General features: G+C 37.8%; 1 protein-coding gene and 1 long non-coding RNA gene across 6 annotated transcripts in view; one reads left to right on the top strand and one right to left on the bottom strand.

The window, feature by feature from the left end:
• Positions 1–22,322, top strand: part of LOC111770560 (EF-hand calcium-binding domain-containing protein 14-like) — a 75,607-nt gene that overhangs the window by 48,111 nt on the left and 5,174 nt on the right. For 3 of the 5 annotated variants that reach the window (XM_070259715.1, XM_070259713.1, XM_070259716.1), the window contains 3 exons: positions 7,329–7,427; positions 13,042–13,237; positions 17,076–17,177. In XM_070259715.1, the coding sequence (XP_070115816.1) occupies positions 7,329–7,427; positions 13,042–13,237; positions 17,076–17,177 (397 nt within the window). The remainder of the gene's footprint in view (positions 1–7,328; positions 7,428–13,041; positions 13,238–17,075; positions 17,178–22,322) is intronic. The other 2 variants (XM_070259714.1, XM_070259717.1) reach the window with 1 other exon arrangement.
• Positions 310–21,919, bottom strand: LOC138923095 (uncharacterized). The gene is made up of 4 exons (XR_011436295.1): positions 21,805–21,919; positions 7,520–7,585; positions 1,476–5,704; positions 310–447 (listed from the first exon to the last, which is right to left on the bottom strand). It is a non-coding gene; the product is annotated as an uncharacterized lncRNA (long non-coding RNA).

The raw sequence follows: 22,322 nt of genomic DNA on the forward strand, positions 1-22,322 counted from the left end.
TAAAACTTAACGATTAGTCAGCAAACAATTAGATTAAAAATGGGCAAAAGACCTTAACAGACACTTCACTAAAGAAGATATACAGATGGCAAGTAAACATATAAGCAAATATGCAAATAAACATGAGATATTTCACGTCATATGTCATCTGGGAAATGCAAATTAAAATGACGAGATACCACCACACATCTATTACAATGGTTAAAATCTGGAGCGGTGGGGCTGGCCCGGTGGCACAGCAGTTAAGTTTGCACATTCCGCTTCGGCGGCCCAGGGTTTGCCAGTTTGGATCCCAGGTGCAGACATGGCACCGCTTGACATGCCATGCTGTGGTAGGTGTCCCACATATAAAGTACAGGAAGATGGGCATGGATGTTAGCTCAGAGCCAGTCTTCCTCAGCAAAAAGAGGAGGATCGGCAGCAGATATTAGCTCAGGGCTAATCTTCCTAAAAAAAAAAAAAAAAAAAAAGATCAGTGGTCACCAGGAGGTAGGAGGAAGGGAGAGACGAACAGGTGGAGCACAGAGCATTTTTAGGGCAGTGAAGTTACTCTATGATACTACAATGGTAAGTACATGTCATAATACATTTTTCCAAACCCATAGAATGTACAGCACCAAAAGTCAACCCTAATATTAACTATGGACTTTAGGTGATAATGATGTGCCAATGTAGGTCCTTCCTTGGTTTAAAAAAAAAAGTCCCATTCTGATGAGTAATATTGGCAATTGGGGAGGCTGAGCATGTCTGGAGTAGGGGGCATGTGGAAGATTTCCATATCTTCCTCTCAATTTTGTTGTAAACCTAAAACTGCTCTAGAAGAATAAAGTTTTGAAAACAGTATCAACCTCCCCGTTCTTCCAGTAAATACAGCCCCATGACAGTGCACCCGGCATGATCAGAGCATTCCCATATACACTATTTATAATTGTGACTCCTCTCCCCACTCCCGCTTCACCAGAACGCCCTTTCTTCCTTCTTGACTTTATTTTTCTCCATCGCATAGTATGTATCACTAGTTTATTTGGGTTATTTTCTCTCTCCTCCCTGTAGAACGCGAGCTCCGTGAGCTTTCGACGTGTTTGCCTGTCTTGTTTACTACGTAGCCCTAGTGCCTAGGAAAGTGTCTGATACAGAGCAGGTGCTCGATATTTCTTGAATTAATTATATTTTTGAATAAGAAAACTTAACGTAGTTGGAACATAATGAATGTGATCACTCAGAAAAAATATTTAGAATGAGAAAACAGGGAGCAGTGGAGACAAGGAAGGACACTGAGAAGGAATGGTTAAAATATCTGACTTGATTCCCAAACTCACAATAAACCAATTGTTTCATATGACAGCGGAAATCATACTGACGATTCTTGAAGTTGGCAAATTACTTCCAAAAAATATTATACAAGGACTGCGTGAGTGTGATTGTGTGTATGCATTTCTTGGTAACTTAGGGGAAGAAAAGAGATTTAGCTTTACCTTCAAAGTTCAGAAATCGGGGGATATTCACTTCAATTGACGGAGTGGCATATATGTTTGGAAACCTCAGGCTAAAGGAAATAAAAAAGCAAATGCTCAGTTTCATTCTCGTTTATCTCTGATTGCTGTGAATCTCTCATAAAGTACAAAACCACAAGAGGTGAAAATCTATGTCAACAGCTCAAAAATCAAAGAAACTAGCACTCGCATTTGAAAAGCAAAAAACAACTCTTTGTCATATCATTTTATAATAGAAGATTTAAATTTGGAACTGCATTGGCTTTACTAAAACTTCATTCCTTTGCATCAACATATCTTCCTGGTGCTTAAAGGCAGAATCATCCAGCTGCACAATTATATGCGTAATTTATCAGACAAGTATCTTTCTACGGAAACAGTCATGAATTCTCTTCTATACTGTCAATTCTCAGGTTTGTATTTTGTTCATTGTTGTATTACTTGCTGAAATGAATCCAAAAGCATGACTCCCTATCCTGTGACATTGGAGTCCAACTGCAAAAATACCACTCGCCATGAACAGCATGCTCTGGCTGTCCGTTCAGCTGTAATAGACTGTTCTAGCCAGGTCTTTTCTTTGTCCTTTCCGTTGGCCTAACGTTTGTCTTGTTCTACTAGCCAACTTGTATAAAATTAATTGCTTAGAAACAGCCAAACAATGTTTAGATTATACAGAAAGCAACTTAAGTGTTTTCCCATTTAAGTTGTTTATTGGACAAATATACTATAAAAGACCTTTTGGGGACCAATGGTAAAATTTGACAGTGGACTGAGTATTGGATGACATTAAGGAAATTTTATTTTCAGATGTGGTAATGTTATTTTAGGTATGTGTGTGTTCTTATTTTTGTAAAGATGCACAATGGAAGTACTTAGAGATGAAATGTAATGATGTATGTAATTTATTTCACAATAGCTCAGCAAATAAAAAATGGAGTTATAAAGTGGAAACCAAAGCTATCAATCCCCAAAACGTAATTGATGATTGTCATTAGCTCTCATGTAGGCATGCATTGTTCCAGTTACAAAATAAGCATGACCACCTCACAGTTACTGAGTGCTTCTTATGTGCCAGGCAATCTAATAAAGTATTTCATACAATTACCTCATTTAATTAGCCAACAAACTGATGGGTTAGGTGATAATATTCCCATTTTAAAAATGAGAGCAGTACCTCAGAGAGATTAAACAATTTTCCTAGATTATGTAGATCTGTCAGTTATCCTCCGTGTATACACACAAACACACACATATACACACTTACACACACACACACAAACATACACACACACGCACATATATATATAACAAGAACATGCATAACTCCCCAAAGACATTCATTCAAATATGATATTAGTTTCTTATATATCTATATCCCTCACTACTTCCCAAGTATCTTAGAGACAGACTCATTTTCCTCCACCTGAGCAGACCTCTAAAGGCATCTGGGCTTGCAACCCCAGATTAGAGCAGTGGTTTTCAAACTGTTCATTGCAGAGCTGTGGGTTCCACGGAAGACATCGAGGGGTCCCATCTCCGTCAAAGGAGAGTCCCATGGTGTAGACTCTTCTTTTAATCCATTTTATTTGTAAGGCTGTGTGTAAAATCCCATTTGAAAAAAGTATCCTGCTACTAGAAAAATGTTTGAAAAATAAAAATCTAAACAAATGGATGGATAATATAATCTTTGTACAGTCCTTTATGACCATCATTTCTCTCAGGCAAGCTTTGAAAGCCATTGAAAGACAGTCAGGTCAAGATTAGGTTTGTGGAAGGACCCTGAGGACAGTTGCTCTCCCGAGGGAGTTCAGCGAGGTGTTGCATGCTCCAATAGGCAGTTGCGGGAGCAGGCTGATATCCTCTTGTAAAAATTAAGATCCTGTAAAGGACATGTACCTAGCCAGAGGGGCTGCTCACCTCTGCTCCCAGGTGAGCCAGGTAATACCCACAGGTAAGACTAAGATTGTCATCAGACAGCAATTCTGGTGTGCTCTTAACACAGCAACAACTGGACAAGCAAGTCTTCACAATGCCAGACCAGAGAGTGGGACTGAATAATTTTAGCTTCCAACATGTTTATAGGGTGCTACTCATTGCCCCTTAAGCCGTATAAAAATGCCCGATAAACCACACAGAGCACAAGATGAGCCTTCATATATTAATATGCAATACGGTATAAATAAACCAAACGTTTTACCCAATATATTAACTTCCATTTTAGAATATTTTACAGCAGCTCTTTTTTTCTGCCAGGAAATAAACAGTTCGAGTTAGTTTCTATTACAACCACTATTAGATCCTGGTAATAAAACTAATTCATTTTCATACAAGAGAATGTTTATCATTCAATTGTCTGTAGCAGGGGAATATTCATCTAGAGATATAAAATATTTATGGAATATGTTAAATGGGGGGAGAGAGAGTGACCAGAACACATCTCGATTTCCTTCCTGTAGAAGGCATTATCTGCTGCATCAATAGCCCATTCCTACTGACTTCGCTTCTCTTAGTAGCATCACAAGGTAAATCTCTATACACTGTTAACCAGTTGATGGTAATCAGGGCAATGTAATCCTTAATCATCTCTGTCCACAAATTTAAAGACTGAAGAAACATCAGTGAAAGCCACAGTCTTAGATGACGACTATGGAAATGTTTGCAACAAAGTGTGGCAGTGGTCAGTCCTGGATGGCAGAGCCTAAACAGAGCCTGCAGTTCCTGCAGAATATTGGCCTGAGATAGTCGTCCTTGTACGAAGCAAGAAAACAGCACACGTTTCAGATTGATACCTAATGGATTCATCATCTGGGTGAAATAAAGAGCTGCCTTTTAAAAAATAGAACGGATCACGTTCAGAGTTATACCAAACAGGAAAATAGTGATAAAAGCAAAACAATTATGCAGAATCTTTATGCAGTCATAAAAAGAACCACTTTCCCCGCCCCTCAATACACTATTTAGCCCGACCTTGTTATTTCAGCTCAATTACTATGTGGGGCCCAATCAGAGAGGAGCTAAGAATCTGGCAGTTGGTTATACACAGTATGTTATGCTGAGAAAATTAAATCACTCCTGGTGAATTTGTATCTGAGCTTCAACAGCTCACCCACCAAGTTCATATATGGACGATATGCCTCCTTCTCTATCTATCCTCCTCCCCGGATATATCCACCAAGTTAGGTCCCCCCACGGAATTATTTGTAACTAAACTGTAAGGTAAAATATGCATTTTTACACTGAATCAGACTCTGAGTGACCACTTCCAATTTTCATCCTGCTTATTAGCTCACTAATCTGGTTAGAAGTTTTTCTGCTGCCTGGTCGTTGTCGAGAGCTACTAAACCAGAAATTTCTAGTTTGCTGGGACATTGAAGAGATAAAATAAGTGTAAGTTATTGATCCTCTGGGGTGGGAAAGGAGACCCTCTCCCTCAGTGCTGAGAGAGTTTTCCGCGGTCTGCAAGGAACAGCAAACCTCAGGACACAGTCTGAAAGCGCCTTGCTCCTCTCAGCAATTTCTGCTCCACCCCCATGTCTTGCTCAGTTCGAATTTGTATACAGACAGACCCAATATTGTGGGGAAAAATATGCTACTTAAAGTTATGCTTAAAACCACCCAAATCCCTTCATCTGTTCCTGTCTCAAATGGCCCAGCATCAATCTTTTATTTTTTCAAAATAATAGAAAAACACTCTTGCAAAATGCCTAGCACACAATACACATTTGATTTGTGTTGAGTTGTTTTATTGACTAAAGGAATGAAAAAATACTGTTAATCCGACTTTCCACATTCTAGTGTATCCAAGCTTCTATTATACTTTTCCAGTGTCTTAAACTCTTCTTTTTCATTAAAATTTCCACAAAAGAATTAGAAAGAAAAGGGAAAAAAACCAAATTCGTATTCCTAGATTCACCACACCCAAAACATTGAAGGGAAGGCAAAAGGCAAAACGAACAAAAAATGAGTAAACTCTTTGGTTGAGATGTTTATGTCAAAAGAAAATCCGAACTTAGATTACTTAGGGTATTAGAATCTCCTACATATGTTTGGTGTTTGATTTTGCGTTTGCTAGTGTTTTCTTTTCTGTTTTGTTGCTGTGCTTTTCCTGATGGCTTTGTGCAGGAGCCCGTCAGCCCTCCGTGGATACAGCCTCTGGACCGTCCAGGACAGGCATCTGGCGTGAGTCAGATTTATGCTATGGAGGTCAACTCCTTCATAAAAGATAAAAGAAAAACAAAAACATAAGAAGTGATTCAAGATGACTGAATTGATTAGTAAGACAATTATGAATAGATGCCACTCAGATGTCGTTTCACTCATTTACTGCTTTTTGACTTTCTATTAATACTATCTTTTTTCTGCATGGATAATAGAGAGTAAGTTTCATTCTTTTCTCCAAAGGGAATCCTTTGTGAAACGATAAATATGTTCTGGTAGCATCAATCCATGGTTGTAAAGAAGTCATGATTTGTTTCAAAATTCTTATGCCTGTCACCAATATGAGGTTCATTGCATTCTTCAGGTTTCTTTCTATTATAAGCAAAGACAAAATAAGCCTCTGAATAAACTAACTTATGTATACAAATAAGTGTATTAACTCATGCAACTAAAAACATCCAATAATGGTTTCAGGTACAGCTGGATCCAGCAATCCAGAGCCACTGTGTCTAAAGTTCCTGTCCTACAGGTTTAGCAATCCTGGCAGTCTGAAAGATAGCTCCCTGCTGGGTTCTTGTGCTGATGCCTTCACTAAACACTTCTGGCAGGAGATGAATTCCTCAGACTGGCCAAGTCTGGCTCAATGCACACCCTTGTCACTGAGGGGAAGGATTTTCCCACCAAACTACATAGAACTCCACAATAAAGAGGGGTTCCATTATCAAAAGAATGAGGAGGTATGCTCAACAGGAAAACACATGTGTACACATGTAAAGGTGTCCCTCATGGTTCCCTTTTCAAATTTTCTTTCAGTAGGCTCTTGAGCTTTCAGTCTAAACTATCAAACTTATCTGAGTTTCGAAAAGAATTCTTCATTCCTGTTGGGCAGCATCCACATTGCTTTCTGCTGAAAGGAAAATGACAGCCTGAGGTTCTGCTTTCCACTGACCGCAGCAGCTTTGTGGAAACGTCCATTTACACAGACTGTGGTTTAGCACATCAGCAGTAAGGGCTCTTTCCTATTTTTTAATTGTTAAAACACATCTCATTATGTAACATTAGAAAATCAACTGAACATTGACTCACCCCAACCCTACCAAGTTACGGGGAAAAATGTCCATAATTACTGGCTCTCTTTAGGCTGAACAGCATATCTTTTCTAAGTTCATTTTAATGGCATGACTATAATGATGTACAAGCAAATGATACATATTCACTTAATGCTGATAGCCTGAATGAACTAAGAAACAAGGACTTGTCTGCCGTGTTTCCACTGATCACCCACAACAAAAAGAGATTACAACAGAAAACTTTCGACGTATTTATGCAACACCGGTGTCGATAACTCTAACACTGTTTTAAAGGGACAATATAGAGAAGTGAATTTACGTGATTTGAAATTGAATGAATTCTTCAATGTGAACAATTTCATAGAAATAGGATAAACAACTCTTTTCTATCTCTTCAAAGGAAATAAATAAGATTTAATTTGTTTCTTCATTGGATGTCAGTATTGTACCACTAAAATATCACCGACACCTTTACCTTGCTGAAAAAGAACTTCAGGCATTATGGGGAAACTGAAAAATCAAATGGCTTCAAGTAATTTCACTGCGATCCAGCTATCGCTCTCATTGCTTTTGCCTGATGTAACGCCTTTGTGTGCTTCCTTCTCAGCAGCTACAGAATCCTGTTGGTTCAAAACTGAACGCACTCGAGAAACGTCTTGAAAATGTCACCACCACTTTGAATAACCTTCAAAACCGCTTAGAGGAGGTCAGTACTCTGTCTAGGTTGGTGCACAAGTGGGGATGATTAATTTTTTAAAAGGATAATAATTCAATTTTAAAAGATACACGGTTACTCACCTTGAGCGCTATAGCCTATTTGCTCATTTCGGAGGTGGTTGGCAGGAAGCTACAGTGGTCTCTGAACTGCAAACGGAGGGATAGAGCATATCATAATATATTTATTAAGGACTAATGCAAACCACATTGAGTTATAGGAAGGAAAATGCATTCCCCAGAGCTTAGAATTTACTGAACATGAAGAACTCAGATGAGATTGTTTAGTGAGAAGGAGGAGGAGAAATTTCGCCCTAAACAAATAAATCACTACTTATGTCCTGGGAATGTTTTCAAATAGACCATGTTTAATGATATGAGTAGTATTAATAACTGAGTTTATATTCACATGTCTTTTCTGCTTTACTTTTCAAATGTATACTTCAGACTAGGACTGTGAATACCAAATTTATGTTCAAGATATAAAACCAGGGTATCAAGGTCAGTTACCCTTGAATTGTCCTTTTATGTTTAGGACAGCCGCCAAGTGGCTTCAGTGAATGGCTAGCTTGTAGTATCCGTAAACAGCACAGAACAGTTTCGTGCGATAGCATAAAAGCATCTTTGAAATCACCCCTATTTCATTCCCGAGAAAAGGGTCAGTGGGCTAACCAGAAGAAAGAAGGATTTCTTTCTCAGATTTGTCGTCTGTTCATGCCATTTTGTTAAAAACTTTTTCTTTGTTTCTGAGTCAGTGTCTTGTTGCTAATTGATCAAATGTTAAGTGACTCTCCACTACGCAGTCATGGAGCTCTTCTTGGAAAAAATGCTGCATTGAAAGAATGATGCCAGGTTTTCAGAAGTCCCTGCACGATATATCTGAGACCAAACATATTTAGGAGACATTTGAACAAAACTGCATTGAAATGAGCAAAGAAACAGAATGTGAAAGACAGACACCTGTACTTGATGTCAGAAGATCAGAGTGCCACTTAGCTTATCAGGAGACAAAAACATATTCAAAATTATAGCCATTCATTTAACTAATATTCATCAAGGTCAGTGATGGGCAAAGGATGTAACAGGAAGAAACCTGAGCAAGAAGAAAAACAGACTCCTTCAACAAGACACGGATGTCAGTCCTGATAAACTGAAAACTTTTATGTGACAAAGAAAGCATGGCCAAATCAGAGAGAAGAAAGCATATGGTAAAGTGTGCTGCAATAATTGTTTATCAACTTGGGAGAAAATTAGTTCAGAAAGATATCTCACATCAAATACTAAAATTAATTTATATTGGTGAAACTAAAATATTCAAAATTAAACAGCATACAACTAAAAAAGTTAGGGCTAGGGGCTGGCCCGGTGTTGCAGCGGTCAAGTCAGCACATTCCGCATTGGCAGCCCATGGTTCGCTGATTTGGATCCCAGGTGCGGACCTACGCACTGCTTGTGAAGCCGTGCTGTGGCAGGCATCCCACATATAAAGTATAGGAAGATGGGCATGGATGTTAGCTCAGGGCCAGTCTTCTTCAGCAAAAAAAAAAAAAAAGAGGAGGATTGGCAGCAGACATTAGCTCAGGGCTAATCTTTCTCAAAAAAAGTTATAACTAAATATTTATCAACACTCTAGAGGGGACAAGAGTGACTTCATAAGTCTGAAAACAAGGGGAGAACTCAAAGGAAAAGATAGATCAGAAAAAATTAAACTATTATGCACAAACGTTAAAGGCAATAATACAGTAGGAGATATATTTGCCAAAAAATATGAAAGCCTGTGGAAATCCTGAATAAAAAGTTTAAATACTCTCAGACAAGAAAGTATATATAAATATCTTTCTTAGTGAAGAAATGAAAATTAAAATTAAACTGAAAGACAATTTTCATTCAGCAAACTGGCAAAAGAAGAAAACAAAAGCTTAATTCCTAATAATAATGAATGATAAGAAAAAAAGTACTAGTGATATTGTGAACTGTTGAAGATTTTTGGAAAGCAGGTTGACAAGCCTATCATGTGCCTTAAAATATTCCTATCCATTCATCAGTCAGATGTCAGTTCCAGACTCTATCCTAATAAAATAATGCAAATATTGCAGAAGTAGCAAACACAAAGATATTCCTGAAAGTATTTTTCATAATAGTAAACAATGGGAAAGAAACACACAACAAAATAAAGTTATATATTTATATAAATATATAATAACTAAGTAAGCTATGACGTATATACTCTGATAGACTATTTCACAAGACTACAACTGATAAATACAATCCTTAGCAGTGTGGAAAAAATGTATACTCTACAATGCCAAATGAAAAAAAAAGCAGAAAAATTATATACTTAGACTTCTGCGATTATGCTGATGAAAAAAAGTATAAATAAGAGAGACAAGAAAGAATACTCTAAACAAGGCCATTCGCATTTGGCGAGTTACGTATCGTTTCGTTTGTTTTGTCTTCATTTTTCCAGCTTTGTTAGTTCCGTCACTCAGCCTTTCTCAGCTTCTGTTTCTTTAAGTATAAAATTGTGTTGTGGGAAAAACATAATGAGGGCAGGCTGGGGGCACACTAAGGCCTCAATTAGAGCGGGGGATCTGATGGCCAAAGATGCCCGTTGCAGCTTCAAAATCTGGATTTTGGGGGCAAGAAGATAAAAATTAGTCCACTCTTCTGGAAAACAGAGGGGCTTAAGAATCATATATGAGAGCAAATCAGAGAAAATTAAATACTGTAGAAAATACTCAAAAGCAAAGGTAAGGGCTTCAGTTTGCTGGACCTTGATGTCCATGACAGACAGACGGCATTCATACCCTCTCACAAGCCTGTGACATTCCTGATGCCCCAGCTAGACACTTTCTCCCGCTCACCAAAACATCAGAACAAACGTGAAGGAGAAGAGCATCCTGATGGTTACTCTGAGTTTGCTCTATCTTTTTAAACATAAGTCATTTTGACACACATTGCAACTGATCATACCCCCAGTGTCTTTTAATTCTGGCTTTGAGTAAAGCTCTTACTTTCAATTCCCACAAGAAGACTGACTAAAATAGGTTGAAAAATCTTTGGTGGAGAGGCATCTAGAAATAGTGGGTAAAATATACCTTTGAAATACGCATTCTAAATGTCCTGACAACATTAAGCTCTCTTGTTATTATAAATTCTCATGGGATCTCACACTTGTGTTGAGTTCTAATTCTGTCAATGCCAATTTTCCCAGCTATGCTGACCGCATGCTCCATGAAGCTTCGGTCTGCTCTTTTCCTTTGTCTCTCTAAACACAATGTACTTGCACTTAGTAGGTACTCAGTAAATATTTTCTGAGTAGATTAATAAAAATGATAACTGTCCTTAGAATTTTGACCGTGTGTTCAAATATTGTTCAAATAGTTCAAATATTTCATTGTTTATTTCAAGTATGATTAATGCAGTGGAGCTTATTTAGTGTAAAGAAAACACATATTTCCCCTGAGAAACGTTAGTAATTTACATTATTGTATCCTCTCTTATTACTTCCCTGTCAGTTCACAGGCTAAATCAACATCGCAAAGCGAGAACCCCACATTTAATTTAATCAATATAGACACATTAATGTAAGTAAATGAGGCTATGAAAAATTGAGTTTGGATTTAAACGCCTAAAGTAATTAAATTAATTGGATAATTAACAAAATTGCAATTCCCCTTATAGCGTGTGGACACAGCATTTAGAAGAATAGTTGTGATTTTTTTCCCCGCTCTATAGTAGAATTTTGTTCCAAAGAGTAAATAAAGCATATGGATAGTCATAAAAGTCAAAGCAGATTGGGATTCAGAGGGAGCTTGGAGTTTATCAAATCCAATACTTTCATTCTAAAAATAAAGTTGAAGCTTAAAGATAATAAAAAAATTTGTCCCCATTTCTGTTAGGAGCTATACATCTGAATACAGGCTCTGACTGTCTCCAGCAAAGTGTTTCAACATGGTGACGCAAGCTCTAAGTGAGTTCTTTTGTTAAAAATATAGATAATTTTGTCCCTTACAGCCTAGTAAAAATCAATGGCTTCATTGTTTGGCAAGTTATTTTGCTTAAATAACATATAAAATGGAAATGTAGGTCAACAAAATTTGCGGCTGCTAATTATATCGTTACTCCATCATCACCAAAATAAAATGGAAATACAGTATAATGAATAATCGTAGATTATGGAAAATAGAAAATATGTACACTGGTCCTCTATTGGCTTCCATCTGAATTCTCTTAGAAATCCACATTACTGTAATTCACCTACCCAGAGCAATGTGTGCTACTTCTATTCAGAATTGGAGCATATCAACATAAGCTAAATATAACTGCAAAAATAAATATATTTATAATATAAGTTGGTGAACAAATTATTTTAAATTTTATTCTCTACCCAAATTTCTCACAATAAAATATAAAAACCTTTGGTAAAAGTTTCCTCTTCTGTTTTCTGCTTTCCCTTTTTTCTTAACCAGTTATAAGGTATTTTTGCTGAAGAAAGAAAGTTTAGTAAATTTCTTCATTTTGTTCCAATCTCCAACTTCTCTCAGCATCTCTCAAGATTATATGCACTATTGGCAACTTTAACTTTGAAAAAAGTGAATAATTAAATCTATATTTCACCACTAGAGGTCACCAAAGATTTGTTCATAACATCAGCAACACAGCATGTAGCTGTCTGACCTCTCTGGCTCCTGTCAGAAAAATTGTTTGTTCTATTTCTCAGCACAACCAAGAAACCAGAATTTTAGTAAAGTATTCTTCATGCTATCTAATTCCTCAATGCTTACATAATGTGTTATCATATGCAACAATATCTTTAAAATATATAAAAATAACTCAAGGACATATTAATAAGTCACTTTATCATTTCAAAGTTCTAATAGATGCAGCTGACAGGCGTTGTCAACTTGAGAGTTATTTCATAATGAATACATATATATTAATATATTCATAATTAATAAATATGAATATGATTTCTCTCCAATTTTCATCAGAAAATAAGCATAAGTTCGCCTTTTTCACCCATGAGATCCTCATTAATGTAGGAAATTATAACATTATTTGCCATTGAAACTCTTCCTATCATTATAAATATTATTATGAGCTCAACACGGAGAATTTGACAATTAATTTTACATGTTTAATTGACTTAAATAATTTGAATATATACTTTTTATTCATTGAATTTATTCCCACAAGAAATGATAACAGCATTATTTGCTTCATAAGGTTTTAGGGTAGAATTCCTTTAAAGAGCAAACTTCCATGCCATATGTATAATTTTATTTGAAAAGTCCAATCTAACCATCTCTTTTCTTTGTTTAGGGTGAGTAGGGTGAGGTTCACCTGGTTGGCAGACTTTTAAACCTAAAGAGATCAAGAAGGATAAATTGAAAATAATTTAAATAATGAATGTTATCTTAAATAGAGATTTTTTTCCTTTATGGTGTGCTTTCAGAAGCCACTTTCAGTATTAAGCGTTTTCCCTGGATGTGCTTTGTAGCATCTCTTTTTTTAAGACATAATGAGGTATAATTGAAACTATTTTGATTGAGCTTTTTTTTTATCTTCCTTTAACCAGTCACTAACTATAATTTGCTTTCTAGGACCTAGACAGTGTTTTTTTGCAGCTTTCTCAACTTAAGGATAATCTCTATGTTTTGGAGAATACATTGAATATAACCAGGATGGGACATTTAAATTCATATATAGCACCAACTCAGCCCTTCCAAGAAAAAGGAAAGAAATTTTCTACTCCAGGACTGCCATATGTAACGTCTAGTCAAAATTATGATATTTCTGGTATGTTGATCATTGTTTATACTGATAATTTGCTTTAGCATAATATCCAGAAAGGGCTTGGTATATGTGTAATTCATTGCCTAGCTTCAGGCATATTTCCTAGCACATATTAGGAAGTCTGTATGTGTTTGTTGAAAAAGTGAAGAAATGCATGAATGATACATGACAATAATCATGAGAAGAGAGACTTTGGGTTTTTCCATACCAATCCCTACTTCTGTAAATAATCCAAATGCCACATGTAACCTTAACAACAGTAAAATACTGGCAAAGCATTTTAACATGAGCAATAACTTATTTCCATAACTTACACTTACAAGCAGGCAGAGATTATTATCAACAATTCATCAATGGAGAAAACCAGCAGCCTGAGATAAATGAATTGAGAAATCAAGTCACTGTATTTAACAAGCCTTTCTCTGAAACTCTAGCGTGGATTTTCCACATTCCTTGCAACGCAATCACTTTGGTATTCAAGTCCATGCTGAGCAGGGTAGTGTGGAGGGAGTTGTTATGCTTTAAGGGATGCACTGTTTACTTATATCTAAGGAAGGGTATCTATAAGATTCAGTGTTACCAACAGAGAGAATATATGGACTGCCTCTGGTTGCTCTCACACTCTAATGGAAACACCACCCCTTAAACCTTCACTTACTCAACATGTTTACCTAACAAGTCCAAGTACCAGGCATTACCCTGGTCACTGAGGACTCAGCATTGAAGATCTCTGCTCTCGTGGAGATTGCATTCTCATTGAGAGAAATAAACATAAACAAGGAAGAAAGAAATGCATAAATAAGATGATTTTCAATACTGATGAGTATTATGAAGAAATCAAGAAAGAGTGATTAGATAATCAGCCACTGGAGAAGGGTGGTTTAAACTGAGTGATCAGGAAGGAACTCTGAGCAGAAGGCATCTGGACAGAGGACTGAATGAGGATAAAGGGCGTCCAGCTGGAGATGGGAAAGGGGCCATTCCAGGCAGAGGGAACAACAGTGCAAAGACCTTTAGGGGGAAATGAGTTCAGCAGGTTTGAGAAACAGGACAAGTCCTGTATGGCTGCAGCTTAGTGAGCAAAGTGGAAAGTGCAGCAGAGCTGGCTGAAAGCACCGGAGACAGTGAGAACATGCAGGACCAGGTGGCCACGGGAAGATGTTAGGGAATCCAGAGGGTTTTGACAGGGGAGTGAAATGACAGGATATATGTTTTCTGAAGAGGATCCCGGTTGTTGAGGAGACCTAGATATTAGAAAGCCAAGAAGGGAAGGCGAGAGATCTTTTAGGAGCTTTGTGCAACCGGCTAGATGAAAGATTATTGTGCCTCAGGTGGAGAGAAATGAAAGGTTTCAGGAAAACTTCTGGTAGTAGAGTCAACAGGACTCAACTGTTTGATTGGAGAATGAGAAAAATATAGCAATGAAGGCATTGAGTGACAGGGTGAGTATTAGAACTATACACAATACGGGAAAATCTCACGGGAAACTAAAAATTCTGGTTTTGACATTTTAAATTTTAAGTGCTATGAGACTTAGAAGTGAAGGTGCCACGTAGGCAGTTGGTTGGGAACTGTAGGGGCAGGTCAGGGCAGGAGACACAGCTCTGGGGCATCAACTATGCATAAGTCAGAGGCCTGGTGGTCTGTGGGATCACATCGGGAGAGGGTTACGACAGAGAAGAGAAAGGCCCAGGACACCAGTTCCGGGGAGCTCTGACCTCTAGAGGTCTGACAGCAGAGGTGTAGCCAGAAATCAAAACTGAGAAGCGGCCATTGAAATAGGAGGGGCAAAAGGACAGTACTTCCTAGGAAACAATAATAGCTTTCATTTATTGAGAAACATCACATGCCAGGCACCATTCTAAACTCTGTTCACGTATTAACTCATTGAATCCTCCCAACAAATGTAAGACACAGGTAAACATAGGTGCTATCACATTTCTCCTTTATAGAAGACGACATTGAAACAGAAAAATTAAGAAAAGAAAGTATTTCAAGAAAGAGGAAATTAGGTCAAACACACTAAGAGGTTGAGGTTGAATAAGATAAAGATGCAAAAGTGATCCTTGAATTTGACAAGATGGAGGCCATCAGTGGTCTCGGAAAAAACAGTTTCAGTAGAATGATGAGGGTGGGAGCCCAAGAAAGGTGGGCTATATAAAGACTGAAGGGACATTTTTGAGAAGTTTTGCAATGAAAGGGGAAAAGAAAACAGAAATTAGTTGGAGGGAGACACGGTATTAAGAATCTTTTTGAAAGGTGGGAGATATCAAGAAATATTTTTATTCTGCTGGGGATATATAGGGAAAGAAATTAATATGTGAGAAAGATGGTGAGTATTGCTGTAGTAAAACCTTGAAAAACCAGGATGGGATCCAAACTGCAAGCATAGAAGAACTGACTTGATGGGAGCCAAGGCATCATGCGTTTTAACGATTATCAAGGCAAAAAAGAACGTAGATACAGAAGCAGAGAAGGCTGGTAGATTTGACGGTGAGTACATGAGGAAGTTCAAGACTATTTCTGTTTTCTGAAAGAAGGATGATGTACAGTCATCATCTGAGCCTGAGGGAAAAGAGGGACCGTAGAAGGATGAATAAAAGACAAGGTAAAAATAGCAAATTGACTAAGGAAGGGAAGAGGCAAGGGTGGGCAGTGTGGAGAGCCCATTTTAGATCGAGGCCATGTGTATAAGGAAAGACTGGTGAGCACTGTGGTGTTCTCCAGTGATAGTCAGCTGTTTGGTGTAGGTACAGAGCAGGTAAATAGTTGAGTTTTCCCAGGGGAGGAAGTAGATAGGGTTGAGTTTTCCCAGCGGAGTTCGATGAGGATCTACACTTGGAAGTTAGCGCAGTGGTTAGCTCAACGTACTATCCAGAAGTGTGCCTTTGCTGGACTGGAGTGAGAATTCCTTCTGTCTTCACTACCTGCCTCTGAGTAGGACAACTTGCACTTTGCATGTGTGACGTTTATAGAGCCATGGCTCTATAAACAAAGTCCGGTACCAGAGTAGTGTTGCATTTTAAAAGTTTGGGATTTCATTTTTAACTCATATTATCAGCATTTATATGGCTTCAAAGAAGTGAATCGCAGCAAGTTGTTCTGTCCTATTCTCTAGGACCCCGAAATCTGGGGATCTTCCATTCATCCAGCCTAACGGACTCATTTGATTCATGCCATCTGATTTTTTTATATTTAGTCAAAATTTCTCTTAGACTTCTCAAAAGGGTAGCTAGTGCTTGGTTCCTTGAGCTACTTGGAGTCACTCTTTTCATGTTTGTCCTTGTCACCATGGCTATTTTAACAGAGAGTTGGTTGAAACTGCATTTGAGAATATGAATTGCACTAGAAATCTCAACCTGGGCGCTTTCTACATCACACCTCCAAAACCCTCTTGCTGTCAAACTTATCATTAGACAGTAGTCTTTGTGCCAAAGACAATGTCTTAGTCAATCTGGTATCTACAACGCATAGTTGTACTATGTACAAGGCATAGTTCTGTGCCTCGCACAGAGTGAGCACTTAATAAATGGGTCTTTGAATGAACAAAGAAGTGAATGATCCTGGTGAGAAGTCTAAATACCACACACAGGCAAGCTTCATGGAGAAGACCATGAAACGTTAACCTGTGGGAACAGGTAGGCTTTCATTGTGTTTACAACTGAAAATGTTTGCTTACAAAGAATCAAATATTCTGTTCCAGGTCACTTGGTGAGATGATTGCAGAGTTAGAGTGATAATTTAGACCCACATTTTGTTTGCCTAGATATACTACACCAAGCACGTGACCTTTCATTTTCTTAGACCAGGGTCACTGACTGTTTTGTTCTCTTTCAAAAAGTTGTTCCAGAACCAGCATCACAAGATCTTAAAGATATAGTAGATTCTGAAATACTGGAAGAGAAACCCAAGACAATCATTTCATTCATAAAGAATCTTACAGGTAAGTTTCATAGTTTGATGCAAAGCTGAGCGCCCGTGCATATCATCTGGAAAAGATTCAACAAAGAAGAAGTCATTTGTCTCCATACAATCTGCCTTATTTTTGATAATATCTATCCTGTAAATATTAAATGTCAAGATTTTAATTATATGTACATATACTTTTCTTTTGCCAAACCATTCAATATGTTTTTACATATTTAAAGTAACTCTGGGAAAATAAATATGTGCTTAGTGCTAGGAGAAAGCTAGAAAGGGGGACTTCCTTGATATACAGTGGTCAAAAGGTAACAGTTAAATATATTTTGTCTCATCATATATAATTTTAGCCCTATTCCCACTCCAAATTCTCACCCCAGGTCCTAATATATGCTGATATGGAAGAAATAAGACAGAAAAGAACTAGAGTTCTTTCATTCATTCAACAAACATTTTACGGGTGCTCCCTAAGTCTCAGGTCTGTGCTAAGTGCAGTGAATACAGATATAAAAAGTCACTAACACAGTGTCTTTAGTGGAGAAAATAATATGTGAATAATTATGATGAGTGCTAAGTGCAGTGAATACAGATATAAAAAGTCACTAATACAGTGTCTTTAGTGGAGAAAATAATATGTGAATAATTATGATGAGTGGCCACGAGCACAGAAAACCAAAAGAGAAATTGGAGGCAGGTGGGAAAACCCAGACTGAGAAGTCTCAATCTAAGAGGTAGTATCTGAGGTGAGATTTGAAGAGGAAAGAGTTAGCCAAGGAAAGATGAGGGCAGAATTGGGGAGAAGTGAAGGAAATGACAAAAGGTGGTGGGAACGAAAGAAAGAGAGAAAAGGAGACGGCGAGGGGAAGGGGTAGGGAGAAGAAAAGAAGGAAAGAAGAGAGGAAGGAAGGAAAGAAGGAAGGAAGACTAAAGCTTATATTTATTAGAGAGCATGATGCATATGAGAAAATGTCAGTCTTTCAATTTGGCTGGTAAGGAGGTGTAGTAAGTGGCGAAACTGAGTTTGGGAATGTTGTCAAAGCTCCAAATATTGAAAGGGCTTAAATGCCAGTCTAGGTTTTATCTTATTGTGAATAGAGAGCTACTTAAAGACTTTGAGTAATAAGAAGTAACATGGTCAAATCTGCATGTTTAGACAGATCATTCTTTAAACAGAAAGAAAACAGTTTGTAGGGAAGGGAATCTGGAAGCAGGAAGAACAATTATGGAATGTGGTAATAAGGCAGGTAAGAGGTAGCCCTCTGAACTAAGGCAATAGCCAAAGAGTAGAGACTCAAGACACGAAGGAGTAGAATTGGCAAGACTTGGTTACTGCATGGAGGTGGTGAGTGAGGAAGGAGTCGAAGACAATCCCAGGGTTTACGGCTTACGTGATCATATTAATGCTAGTGTCCTTAATTAAGAGAGGACATGAGGAAGAGGAAGAGACTAAGGGAATAGGGACAAGGCACTGATAATATTGAGTGTTCTATGTGTCAGGTGCTTTCCTCCTGCCACAATTTAATCTTTATTTGCAGCTGAATCCCAAACACACATCTCCAGCCGGACTGTCTTTCTTGAGTTCCAGATCTGCACATTCAAACGCCTTGTGGATATTTTTATTTGCACCACGAAATGAAGAATTCCAAAGTGGAATCTAGATAATGAAATTAGACTTAGACACTGAGGGGAATGTGTGTGAATTTTGTTATTGTTTATTTTGTTAGATTGTGATTTTTTCACTGAAACTATAGAAGAGAGGGAAAAGGTAGATGTGTATACAGATAAGAGAAGTGGCAAGATGAGAATGAACACTTGCTTATGGACATTAATTTTTTCAGTAAAGTAAAAGCAAGATCATCTGCTGGAACCAATGGAGGTAAATTGGCAAATTAAAAAACCTGAGGGGAAAATGGCGACAGTTTGAAATAGCTTTGGAGAATGAGAGAGCCAAAATAGAACAAATAAATGATGAGCAGGTATCATTGACAGTTCAGTGAAGATGAAAATCTTGATTTTTTAGTAGCATCAATCCATGTGGCTGCTCGATTTTTGCCAGTATTGCTCACCAATCCAGGGACCGGAATAGAGAACACAGGGGTCAGCCCGATCCAGGGCTGGCCTTTTGCTACATGGGTGCAGCAGGAAAGTAGAGGCAAGAGTTTTGTGAGTATAGACAATAGAATTTTTAATTAGGGATGAAAGGCCCAGACTTATTATCAAAGAAAATACTCCTAGAAGGAATATTTTAGATTGAAAGAAAAAATGGAGCACTTATGGAAGTGGACACTAATAACGTGCAGTGGAAATGAGTACTGGAATGACAGGAGGCTAAGTCGAAGAGTGGGATGCCAGAGTAGAATATTTCGGAAGTGGATAGAGTCTGAGCGATAAAAAGCCCAGATTTGGTTGGCAGCGATGACTGAAGAGGAAGGGAAGAAAAGGTCAGTGACTTTGACAACACCAAGGAAATATGATACTAATTTGGTCCACCCACTGATGGTCCACCCAATATTTGGAAGAACTTTAAAGGCCACTAGTTCAACCTCCTTAAACAGAAACTTACATTAGAGTATAAACTTCAATAAATCTTGGCCAAGAAGCTGTCATTGTAAGTATAAAATAGTGACCCATTACAGAACCTCCTCTGGGAATTATTTAGCTCCCTTATTTTAGTGTAAAGTAAGTCAGTGACACTTTTTTTTCACTTAATGATTATTTGCATATAGTGGTTTGTATTTTTTCAGAATGTGGTTGACGGGATTTGGAGAGAAGGGATTTATGATTCCCTCTTGGTCAAGAGCACTTGAGCAAATCTCCTACGGGGGGAGCAATGAAGGATGTAACTAAGGTTCCCTTAGATTTGACATTTAAATTACTTTGCATTGCAGAGGCGTGAAACCAATCTCCATTTTCCCACCCCCGCTACTGGTGCCAGCTGTGTTACCTTAAACTCCAGGTTTGGCAGCATACCACACAGCTAAATTCTATTTCTTTTAACCTTCATATAAATGTAGCCCTGGACTGAATGTGGAACCAAATCTAATTCAAAACATCAATCTCTATACTTAGAGTTTTGAATCTATTCGAAGATTACACCATTACCAGCCTCTCGCAGAAGGAAACTCAAGGCTGCTTGCTTCCCCAGTCTCTTTTTTTCATTTTCTCTCCAAAAATGAGTCAGAATCAAGGAGAAAAGTTTTATTTCCCTTCTTCCCCAAGGAGGAGGAGTGTTGCTTATTGCCAACTGCAAGGCTATAATAGGTCCATTGAGCTACAACAATCTAATCAAAACTGAGTAAAACGGGTTAGAAGATATACGCAGGGGCTTCACACATAACTCGAAACTTTTCCCAATTTTATCACTTTACAGTCTAACAGTTCTTCACCCACTGGCAGAAAAAAGTTATTGAATCTGAGAAGAGAGCTCACTGTTGAATTAATATCACAGTGGGATGCCGTGATTGCTTCATTGACCACACTCTGTAACCACACTCATTCCCTTCAGCCATGCTCAAGTTTGGTCACCCTCCCTTCCACACTTTTGGGAAGCTTTAGAAGCCGCAGTGGATCTGATTCTGGGACCCGGCTTTGGTGTTTGGAATACGTGATTTTGTGAAACAGAGATGAATAAAAACAGAGAAAGAACTGCTAAATCAAAAGCAAAAACTGTAAAAAGAAACAAAGATTAATTGGATAATATACATGGCTAGATTTAAAATCTCTAAAAATGATAATATATAACATTGCTATTATATTTCCTGTATATTACTCTTGTTCCTGATAGTAATTTCTCCTTTTCTGCCACAGACAGCATTATGTGGTGATCTGTGCACTCCCACTTACCCCACGACCGTCTAGATAATCACCGTCCTTCTTCTGTTACTGTTATTCTTGAGCACTCTGTCAATGTCCTAGGTATTTTTCTTTACCATGTTAAGTAAAAATATCTGATAAATTTTTTCATGAGCTTTTCATTACCAGAACATAATCTTTCATATGTTGAAATGAAAAATTCTCCTTCCCTTTCCCTCAAATTAGCTAAGAAGAAGCTGGACATATTATAAGTGTTTTGCAGATTTCCTAAACCAAGCACAAGCAAATTTAATGGTGGTACACTTTGGTCTTTCTCTGCAATTTAATTTGACAGAAGGGCCCGTACATTATGTCAAATGATCTGTAATACAAGCTTGACACCAACAGTGTTGAAAGCTGTGCCATATGACCAGGTATGCAGCACTCAGGTACAGAAACAGACATCCTGGGGAAAGTTATCAAACAGCTAATGCAATGCCAACTGTGTTTGATAGTGATAAACCGACGATCCACAGGGAAGACTGATGTCAGTTAGAAAACACATTCCTTAGGATGGCGGTCATCTGATCTTCACCACATTCACTCCTGTCAGACCAAACTATGCAGTTTCCTAAGGGGTCACACTGGTCCATGACTTAGTGACTTTGACCATAGGACCATGCCTTTCAAAAATTACCTCTATCCACTTCTCTGCCTGTTGAACTTCTATTCCTTGTGTATAATTCAACTAAAACAACCCCCAGGTGGGACATTCTCTCATTCTTGCTATGCCTCAATGGCACATTGTCTGTACCTTCAGGACAACATATATTCCACTGCCTATCCAAACTGCTTACTTGCTGGTTTTGTCTCCTGGAAGTCAGGGACTATGGCTTCTTCATCCTTGTATGCCCAGTATCTCATACAGCGCCTGGCACTTTAGAAACACAGAAAACAATGTTTGCTTGTGTTTTGATAAAGGCAGTATTTAGAGCAGTGAGACGGAGAGGGCAGTAAGAATACTGACAAAGGAAAGTTATTTAGTAGTGTTATAAATGAAGACAACATTTGATTATATGTAAACTAAAATAAATTTTACAGACGACACCCAACTCAGCATAAGAGATGTCAGTATATTCAGAACTGATAACAAAGAGAGCAGGAATCTTTTGATGCAAAATTAAGAAATGTTAGAAAAATAGGAGGTAAGAAATAAATGTAAATCAGTTAGTTAAAGATTCAGGATGAAAAGACCATTAGTCAGATGGATGTTTTTAGTAATAGTTTCAGGAGATAAATAAGATCAAATAGATATATCAAAAACCAGAGTATACATGAAGGAGAATATTCTATTAAAATGATTATATTCATAAAT

This window comes from Equus caballus, chromosome 2, assembly GCF_041296265.1.
Source record: "Equus caballus isolate H_3958 breed thoroughbred chromosome 2, TB-T2T, whole genome shotgun sequence".
Classification (NCBI taxonomy): Eukaryota; Metazoa; Chordata; class Mammalia; order Perissodactyla; family Equidae; genus Equus; species Equus caballus.